General features: G+C 40.0%; 1 protein-coding gene across 1 annotated transcript; it reads right to left on the bottom strand.

Annotated features, from left to right (window-relative positions):
- Positions 1 to 3,542: 3,542 nt before the first annotated feature.
- On the bottom strand, positions 3,543 to 4,881 carry LOC103112409 (pyruvate dehydrogenase E1 component subunit alpha, somatic form, mitochondrial-like). The gene has a single exon (XM_007521833.2). It carries the CDS (start codon positions 4,823 to 4,825, stop codon positions 3,653 to 3,655), a length of 1,173 nt encoding a protein of 390 aa, XP_007521895.1. The 5' UTR covers positions 4,826 to 4,881; the 3' UTR covers positions 3,543 to 3,652.
- Between the last annotated feature and the right edge of the window lie 6,047 nt (positions 4,882 to 10,928).

Here is a 10,928-nt window from a genome sequence, read left to right on the forward strand (position 1 = left end):
CCCCTGGCAGTAGCACACCCTTTTTTTACCCCTTCCCTTCAGTTGAAATTCTGTAATTGCACAATATGCCTTTCTATCTGCAATCTATGTCTGCATCTGAGAAGACTGACATGTGCTAGAAATAAGCGTACCTTGGACCGACTGTGAGACCACCTGTAAAATGGATTCTATTTCTCAGTAAGTTCGTTTTCATACTTTATGAGTACTTCACCTTTTCTCACTTCATTTTTCTGCACAGGTTTCTCCCAACTGAACAGTCAGTTTCCCTTTATGCTCATTTTCAATTCTTTCAAAATTTAAATTTCTATTATTTTTACTAGTGGTTTAGTATTATTTTGAAAAATTATCAGATTTCAGGAGTATTTTCAAACTCACACTATGAATATAAATTACCACATCCCCCACCAGAGGTCTGCCCTCCTCCCCACAGACATCCCACCCACATAACCAGATTATATAGGAGATGGTCTGGTTACTTTTTTTCATTTTCAGAGCACAGTTCAGCTCTGGCTAACAATGGTGCTAGGGATTGAACCTAGGACCTCTGAGCCTCAAGTTAGAAAATCTTTCTGCACAAGTATTATGTTGTCTCTTCAATCCTAGTTACTACTTTTTTTTTTAAGTTCATTTGTCTCATTCATCTATATTCCACCTATCAACAAAACAGGTAGTAGTGCTTTACCTTTTTATTTATTTCACTCAGCATAATCAGCTCCAGTTCTGTCCATTTAGTTCCACAAAATACAATCCCATTCTTATTTCACCATTGTGAGTGAATATGTGTGTGTGTGTGTGTGTATGTGTGTGTTTTCCACAACTTATTTATTCAGTCACCTCTTTTTAGTTACTTATTGGGCAGATGTATTGTAAATAATACTGCTGTAAATATAGAGGGCACACAACTTTCAAATCTGTGCTTCCTATATGCCTGGGATTGGCATTTCTGGACCATAGAGTATAAGACATGCTCATTTGTCTATGCAGTCAACAAACTGTTTCCCATAAGGGTTACACTAGTTTGCATTCTCACCCAACAGTACATTTCAAGAACGACCTTTAAAAATATATAACCCACAGCTGAGTGGTGATGCACCTGGCAGTACACACACATTATTATGTGCAAGGACCTGGGTTTAAATTCCTAGTCTCCACCTGCAGAGGGAAATTTTCACAAGAACTGAAGCACTATTGCAGGTATCTCTCTTTCTCCCTCTGTCTCCAAACATTCCTCATTTTCTCTCTGCCCTACCAAAACAAATAAATAAATAAATAAAAAGAAAGGTCCTATAGGAAGGGTGAACTTGCCATGCAGGCAGCAAGTTTCAACAACAAACCCAGTGGCAAAACATTATATATCACTAACCCCCAGTTCCTTCATATTACCATTGCCTTTGCGATCTATTAATACTTCGCATGTTATTGCATCCTTTCTTTGTTTACATATCTATTTTCCGTCTCCTTTCTGTAATTTTATGGTCTTGTCATGCTGGCAAATATTAATTGTTCAATACATATTTACTGAAAGAATGAATGAGCACGTGTTGAATTAGTGACGAACGTACTTCAAGAGAAAACTGATCTAACCTCTCAAATATGTTAATGAATTATTAAAAACAAGATCTGTTTACATTTATTTTTTTAATTTTTTATATTTATTTATTTTCCCTTTTGTTGCCCTTGTTGTTTTTTATTGTTGTTGTAGTATTATTATTATTTTTTATGTCATTGTTAGGATAGAGAGAAATGGAGAGAGAAGGAGATAGAGAGGTGGAGAGAAAGATAGACACCTGCAGACCTGCTTCACTGCCTGTGAAGTGACTCCCCTGCACGTGGGGAGCTGGTGGCTCGAACCAGGATCCTTATGTTGGTCCTTGCACTTCATGCCACGTGAGCTTAACCCACTGTGCTACTACATATCTTATCTCTTAAAGAAATAAAAGGCAGTATTTAAACCTGCATGCAATGTTTCTTAAATGTTTCCACTCAAGTATGCAAAAGGGGTTAAACATATACACCTGAGGGGTTAGGATCATAAAAAAACAGGATATTATGCTGTCCATGGTAACCCTTCTAGTAATATTTTCAATTATTCACATTTAAAGTTGATGATCCAGAAAGAGGAACCAAATTAGATTGGATTCTGGAGTTCCCTCCTGCACACTGCATTAAACCCAAACTAGAGGCACAGAAAAAAACATATATATCATACAGACTCAGACCTCTTTTCCATTGAATTTAACTCGCTTTTCCCTGAGTCAGTGTCTGATGCATAATAGATGACCTCTCACATTCTTTTTTTTTTTTATCCTATGCTGAAGTCCTTACTGAATGGACAGTTAGAATGGCTTTCTTTCCTACCCTTTAATCTTGCTCCAGCTAGCCACAGTGAGTGGTCAGAAAGGAACCTGTGACATGGATATGAAAATGTCAGTGTCTGCTAATTGGGAAGTAAAGCAAAGTCAATAAGATCCACTCTCTTAGCAAAACAGACTTTAGAGTGAACTGTCTCCAACAAGCCACAGAGCATTAGAGCCAGCTTGGAGCCATAGAAATTCAAATCCATCCCCACAGTAGGAATATGATGAACAGAAAAGCAGAGAAAGCCTTTTGAGGAAAGCAGAAAATAAGTGCATAAGAAGAAAACAGTTTTAAGAGCTGGTTCTTTAAAAGGATAACAAAACTGACAAATTCCTGGCCAGGCTCCTAAAAAAAGAAAGAAAAAAAAAAAAGAGAGGGAGGGGGAGAAGATGAAGGTCCAAATAAATTGTATTGTAAATGAAAGAGGAGAGATCACAATAGACACAACAGAAATCCAAAGTATCACATGAGGCTTCTATGACCAGTGATACTTCACCAAACTAGAGAAACTGAAAGAGATGGATACATTCTTAGAAACATACAACCTCCTTAGACTAAACCAGGAGAAGCTGGGGGAAAAAAAAAAAAACATGAACAGACTGGGCCAGGCAGTAGTGCACCTGGCTAAGCACACATGGCACAAAGCACAAGGACTAAGGTAAGGATCTGGTTTGAACCCCCAGTTCCCCACCTGCAGGAGTGCGCTTCCCAAGTGGTGAAGCAGGTCTTCAGGTATCTATCTTTCTCTCACCCTCTCTGTCTTTCCATCCTCTCTTGATTCTCTCTGCCCTTTCCAATACAACAACAAAATGAAATAAATAAATAAATGGCCTCCAGGAGCAGTGGATTCCTAGTGCAGGCACTGAGCTTCAGTGATAACCCTGGAGGCAAACAAACAAAGACATGGATAGATAAATTTCAGCACAAGAAATAAAAACAATAGTAAAAAAAATTCTCCCAAAACAAAAGTCCAGGTCCAGATGCTTTTACAAATGAATCCTACACAAACTTGAAGGAGCTACTACCTATACTATGAGACACACGGATACTCCCTAACATCTTCTATGAAGCTACCATCAACCTAATACTGAATGCAAACAGAAACATAACAGAAAAGAAAACTATAGGCCAGTGTCCTTGATGAACATGGATGCCAACCGGAAAGAGCAATACAATACTTTTTAAAATTTTCAAATGTTTAATTCCTCCTTAACAGAACTGAGAAAACAGGACCTCCTTACAGTTGTTGAATAGCCGGGTGAAGGTATAACCACCCATTAGATGCAATTTCCCCTTAACTGATAGACTTGAACTTTATCCATTGATTGGTACCACGGACTTCAAAAGGTGGTTCACTGCTATAGATGTGGTAGCCGAGCTCTTCCAGGGGTGGTTCAGGATCAGCAGTGGCAAACTGGGCAGCATCCTCAATTTCTTTTTTTACTTCAACATCAATTTCCTTCAGTTCTTCAACACTGGCAAGGTTGTTGTTCACCATTCTACTCTTGAGAAGCATAATAGGATCACTCTTACTTCTTACTTCCTGAATTTCTTCTCTTGAACGGTAGCTGACTCCAGGATCACTCATGCTGTGTCCATGGTAACGGTAAGTCTGCAGTTCCATTACTATGGGCCCCTTTCCAGATCTACAATAGGCCGCTGCAAACTTTGCTGCCTCCCGAACACACAAGACATCCATTCCATCTACCCTCAGCCCAGGGATGAAGCTGCCTCTCTTGTAGTAATCAGTGCTGGCTGCTGCTCTCTCAACAGACGTTCCCATTCCATAGCGGTTATTCTCACAGATGAAAATACAAGGCAGTTTCCACAAAGCTGCCATATTGTAAGTTTCAAATATCTGGCCCTGATTAGCAGCACCATCGCCATATATAGTTAAACACACTTCATCTTTTCCATTATACTTACAGGCCAGAGCAACCCCAGCTCCCAAAGGCACCTGTGCTCCCACAATGCCATTGCCCCCATAGAAGTTTTTGGCATACATATGCATCGACCCTCCTTTTCCTTTAGCACAACCTCCTCTTCGTCCTGTAAGTTCAGCAAGAATTTCTCGGACAGATAGCCCGCGAGTATAACAAAAGCCATGAGCACGGTAGGACGTGATGAGATGGTCTGTGGGGTTTATTCCGGCCTCCAAACCCACACAACAAGCTTCCTGACCATCACACAGGTGACAGAAGCCACGGATAATCTTCTGTTTGTAGAGCTGATCTGCCTTAAGCTCCATTCGGCGCACAGTCTGCATCATGCGGTAGTACTTGAGCCCATCTTCCCTGGTGAGCACTGTCGTGACAGGAGGACCTTCTTCAAGCAGATGAAGACCACATTTCTTAATTTCCAATGTAGTATCATTCGCAAAATTACGAGAGGCAACCAGCACTCTGCTTGCCGGCTTCTGGGCGGCGCCCGACAACACACGCGAAACCGCATTGAGCATCTTCCTCATCAAGGGTGGCCAGAAGCTGCAGAGACTCCCAACGACCGGAACGGGGCGGCACCAGCGGCCCCAAGTCTCCCTCGGGCGCCCCAACAGACACCTCGCTTCATCCGGTGCGCGACCTAACGGAGCCGAGCAAACGTCACGCGCCACGCCGCGATATAGCAGTACATTAAGGAGACCATTGCACTAGAACCTCTGGAACTTGTATTTCGTGATGCTTCTCTGGATCCCCTACCAAGTAATACTGTATCTACTGACCTCAACCAAGTCAATGCAACCAGTGCCACCATGCCGTGTTTTACTTCGGACAGTATCCAGAGACATCAAGCCTGAGATGTCAGTCCTCCAGCTCCAATATGCTGATGAGACCTTTTCTAATACATGGGACTTCCTAGTTCCATTTCAAATATCACACATCCTAACAAAGTTATAGAACAGGGCCTAAGGGATAGGGTACATGTCCACATGTCTCCATAAGTATGGGGAAAATGTATTCCTTAAAGTAAAAGTACTCAACAGCCTGCAGTGAGTAGACATAGACTCATTAAGTGCAGCAAGCAAGCAGAAAGACCTAAAAAGACACCATAAAGTACTTAGTTAAATATTTTCTACTTAGGCCTAGATAACCTCCTCTCCTAACTCCTACACTTCACTTCCCTCAACCACTCTAGGTCTAATCTTGTCAGGTAAAGAAATAGACTAGAAAAGCTGGATAAAAACTAGAAGAAAATCAAAATCCAGAAATAAAGTCCTTTTTTCTATAGGAGCAAAAACAATTAAGTATTTAGGAATAAAAGCAGCAAAGGAGGTAAAAGTTGTACGATGAAAATTGAGTCACTATTCAAAGAAATTGCGATACAAAGAAATGGAGTGACACCCCATGCTTATGAATTGGAAGAATTAATATCATCAAAATGACCATCCTACCCAAACCATATACAGATTTAATACTACCCCTTACTAAGACCATGTAATAGCAAATAGTAATAACACAAAAGCTACAAAACTTTATCTGGAACCATAAAATACTTAGAATTGCCAAAGCATTCTTGAGTAAAATTAACAATACTAAAGTTATCACACTTCCTGACCACTAATTATACTACAGGGCTAGTGCAATCAAAATTATTTGGTACTGGACCAAACACAGACCCACAGATATACCAGTGGAATAGAATTGAAAGCCCAGAGATCAGCCTCCACACCACAGACATCTAATTTTTGACAAGGAAGCCCAAAATATTAAATGGAGAGAGGAGAGTCTTTTCAACAAATGGTGTTGGGGAAATCAGATTGAAACATGAAGAGGTATAAAATTGGACCACCACATTTCACCACGCACAAAAATCAATTCTAAGTAGACCAAAGACACAGACATTAGAACAGACACAAAGAATAACACATTGGCAGAACATTCTATAATCTATGCTCTAGAAATGTTTTCAAAGTTTCAAGTCCAACAGCAAAGAAAAATAAATAAATAAAACAACATTTCTACATTGAACAGAGAGGCACCTGCACAGCAAAGTGAACCAACAACAAAACAGACAAACACCCTACAGAACAGGAGATCTTTATATGATATACATCAGGTAAAGGACTAATAGTCAAAAGACTTAAAGAGCTCAGTAAACAATGTAATACCAACAAAAAAAATTAGAAAACTGAGAGACAAGGAAGAGATCCAGGGAGCTAAAATATGCATAAAAGTACTCAAAGTTACTAATTACCAGATAGTTAGAAATGATGACAACAATGACATACCATTTTACACCTGTGAGAATGTCATACATTACAAAGGACAGAAATAACAAATGTTGGAGAGGATGTAAGGGAAAAGTTTCGACATTTCTATACTGCTAGTGGGAATGCAAATTGGTCCAACCCTTGTGGAAAACATTCAAGAGATTTCTCAGAACACACTACATATGAGCCTGCCTTATGACCCAGCAATCCTTCTCATGGGGATAAATCCAAAGGAAATAAAAACACCCATGTTCATAGCAGCACCATTGGTAATAATCCCAAATTGGAAGCAACTCAGATGCCTAATATATGAGTAGCTAAGAAAGATGCAGTATCTATACACAATGGAATACTACCTGCCTGTTAAAAATGATCAGGCCATCTCTTTTGCCTAAATGATGGAGCCAGAAAGCATTATGTTAAGCCAGATAAGCCAAAAAGAGAAGGCAAAAAAAAAAAAAAAAAAAAAGATGATCTCACATAAAGGTAGATCTTTAAATACACAGACATAAAGCAAAACCTGGACTGAGTGGTGTGTACTTCATCAAAGTAAAAGACTCTAGGGAAGGATAAGATGGGATAGAGTTGGGAGGACTTTGATATATGGTGAAGGAATGATACTAAGTTAGCAGTGAGTGTTCTTCAAATACCTACCCCAGAGAGCTGCACCCATGTGTCAACACTATATTGTAAACCATTTACCCTGAATAATAATCCTCTTTCACAGATTCCAACCATTCTATAGTCCAAAATTCCATTTCTGTATTCCCTAATTGTGTTTCTCTGTGACTATTATGTTGCCTTTCAAAAATTTCTTTTTAAATTTAACTGAGCCGTGTTTTGTGTCTCCATAAAAGAAAAAAATTCTTGACTTGGGTAGTAATAAGGTGTTCAAGAAGTGAGAACATGGAAACAATTTTCTATTTGAAAATTTTGTGCCAGGTCAGGTGGTGTCATGCCTGGTTGAGTGCACATGTTACTATGTGTAAGGACCCAGGTTTGGATTCAAGCCCCCGGTCCCCATATGCAGGGGGAAAGCTTCATGAGTGGTGAAGCAGTGCTGCAGATGTCTCTTTGTCTCTCTCCCTCTCTATCACAATTCCCTCTAGATTTCTGGCTGTCTCTATCCAATAAATAAATATAATAATAAAAATATATGAAGAAAATCTTTGTGCTACAAAATTCTCTATAATTATTAACACTCAAATAAAATGATAAAAGAAAAAATTCAGTAATTTTACCAACTGAAACCTTAAACGCTTAGATTGAAATAATATATACTCAGAACTGGGATCTATGCATCAAAAAGTTTGAGACATTCAATCTACTTTTCCCCTCTCATATCGATTAAATAGTGATTTATAAAGTATAAATCCAGAGTAATGGAGCTGAAGGATTGCCATTCCATGCTTGGCTTGTCTGGGCATAGATGAGATAGAGCACATGTACATATATTCATAAGTTAGGGGAAATATATATACATAAAGTAAAAGTGTGCAGTAGTTTGCAGTGACTCAGTAAGTGCAGCAAGCAAGTAAAAAGACATAAAAAAGACACCATGGGGTGGTAGGGCTGTAGTGCAACAGGTTAAGTGCACATGGTGCAAGGCTTAAGGATTCCGGTTTGAGCCTGGGCTGGAGCCTCTTGCTCCCCACCTGCTTGGGGGTTGCTTTACAAGTGGTGAAGCAAGTCTGCAGGTGTCTATCTCTCCTCCTCTCTGTCTTCCCCTCCTCTCTACATTTCTCTCTGCCCTATCTAATAACAACAACAATAATAACCACAGCAATGTTAAACAACAAGAGCAATAAAAGGAAAAACTAAATAACCTCCAGGAGCAGTGGATTCATGCAGAGCCCCAGCAATAACCAAGGCAAAAAAAAAAAAAAAAGACACCATAAAGTACATACCCAAAGAGTTTCTTTCTACTCATAGATAGCCTCCTTACTTATTTACTATTTTATTTACCTCAATTACTCCAAGATTAACCATGTCAGATAAAGTAAGGCTGGATAAGGCCAAGAGACTAGCATAATTTAATGATGGTTATTTTGATCACCACCAGGCCATCTCATCATCCAAAGCCCTAGTCAGGAAATGCTGGGATTACCACATAGACAAAATGGGCCTAGATCTCTAACACCTCTCTACTGTCACTGGTCAGCTCCATCAGAAACAACATAGTGGACCTTCTTATGGGCTTCTATAGGACCTTGCCCTCAATGTGGATCAACAATGGCAGAAACTTCCCCATTCTCCGAAGGGAGGTTGGGTCAACATGCTCTGCCTCTCAAGGAAGATGGGTCCTGAAATTAGTGCAGCCTAGTGTTCCTAGCTATCACCACAGAATGCAAGTTAAGACCTATAGGGATGCAAAGGTTACACAGGCTCCCTTACTGAATATGGGTTCCAGATCAGATCAATGGGGCTTACAGTTAACAATGTTTATATATTTTTCCCATATTCTCTCTTCTCTGATCTATTTTTCTGGTCCTATTTCAAACTCTGACACCATCTCCCCAGACAATACCTTTGGCCTAACTGCATGTTAGCTGTCAGGCTCAAGCAAAATCTGTAAAGTCGTGGGCTTCTTGGATACACCTAAAATAGACCTACTAGCTTTTTTCTAAAATGGAGACCCAAAATCTCATTTGCTATATTTTTGCCTTTTAGGTTCCTTATTACTAAACAATTTTCTCTGCTTATATCTTAATGCTTTTTCAGCCACTAAATTGCTGATGCTACCATGACACCAACTTGACTTCCCTAGGCAGAGTACCTCACCAGTGTGTCCTGGGGCAAGACAGAAACAGAATGGGAGGAGGGCTGGGTGGTTGCACAGTAGGTTAAGCACACATGGAAAGAAGCACAAGGACCAGTGTAAGGATCCCCTTCAAAACACTAGCTCCCTACCTGCAGGGGGTTCACTTCACAAGTGGTGAAGCAGGTCTGCAGGTGTCTATTTTTCTCTCCCCCTCTGTGCCTTCCCCTCCTCTCTCCATTTCTCTCTGTCCTATACAACAACAATAACACCAAGGGCAACAAAAATGGGGAAAATGGCCTCCAGGAGCAGTGGATTCTTGGCGCAGGCAACAAGCTTCAGTGATAAACCTGAAGGCAAAAAAAAAAAAAAAGAAAGAAAGAAAGAAAGAAAAAAGAAAGAGGATGGGAGTATGGATCCACCTACCAAGGTTCATGTCCAGCAAAGAAGCAATTACAGAAGCCAGAACTCCCACTTTCTGCACCCTATAATGACCCTGGTTCCATGCTCCAGAGGGACAAAGAATAGGAAATCTTTCAATGGAGGGGATGGGATACAGAACTCTGGCAGAAGCAATCGTGTGGAATTGTACTTTCCTTTTCCTATGCTCTTGTTAATTATTATTAAATCAGTAAAATTTTTTAAAATCCTCTGGTTTCAAGATGGTACAAAGCCTTTATCCTCTGAAAATAAGCACCTTTTTGCTCCTGATGGGAATATAACAATCCACAGATTCTGTGGCCTAGGTATACTATTACCCCAAAACCACTGGATTAGGGAAGTATAATGAACTAAATGTTTGCGGACCTTCCCCAGATTCCTAAATTGAAGCCCTACTCCCAATGCACTATTTGGAGCTATGTCTTTAGGACAGTGGATGTGAGGAGGGTGGCACTTTTTGAGATTAGTGCCCCCAAAAAAGGGACTAAGGAACTAGGTAATTTTCCATTCTATGGAGATAGAATGAGAAACCTGGGAGTCGGGCGGTAGTGCAGCGGGTTAAGCACAGGCAGTGCAAACACAAGGACCCACATAAGGATCCCTATTCAAGCCCCCAGCTCCCCACCTGCAGGGGAGTCGTTTCACAAGCTGTGAAGCAGATCTGCAGGTGTCTTTCTCTCTCCTACTCTGTCTTCCCCTCCTCTCTCCACTTCTCTCTGTCCTATCCAACAATGACTACAACAATAATAACTACAACAATAAAAAAACAAGGGCAATAAAAGGGGATAAATAAATATTAAAAAAATAATGAGAAACCTGCAACCCAGAAGTGATTTCTCACTACAATCCAATCATGTCAGCTAACATCCTATATAGGATCACCAATCAAGAACTGTTAGAAACATACATCATTCTTAAGCTACCCAGTCTATAACACTTTATTTTAGGTGCCCAAACAAAGACAGAAGGAACCAGAGAATAGCAACGTATTACAGTTGCTGGGCATGGCTTTCCTAGGAAGATGAAAAGACTGGAACTATCCCAGAAATTACCTCAGGGTAAGAAAAACCACCTGAGCAGTGCAGTGCAGATATTTTAAATACTCAGGAATAAATTTTGAAATTTAAAAATGTATATTTTCTAAACCATCAGTATTTTTAATTG

The sequence above is a fragment of the Erinaceus europaeus genome, chromosome 17 (assembly GCF_950295315.1).
Source record: "Erinaceus europaeus chromosome 17, mEriEur2.1, whole genome shotgun sequence".
NCBI classification, from domain to species: Eukaryota; Metazoa; Chordata; class Mammalia; order Eulipotyphla; family Erinaceidae; genus Erinaceus; species Erinaceus europaeus.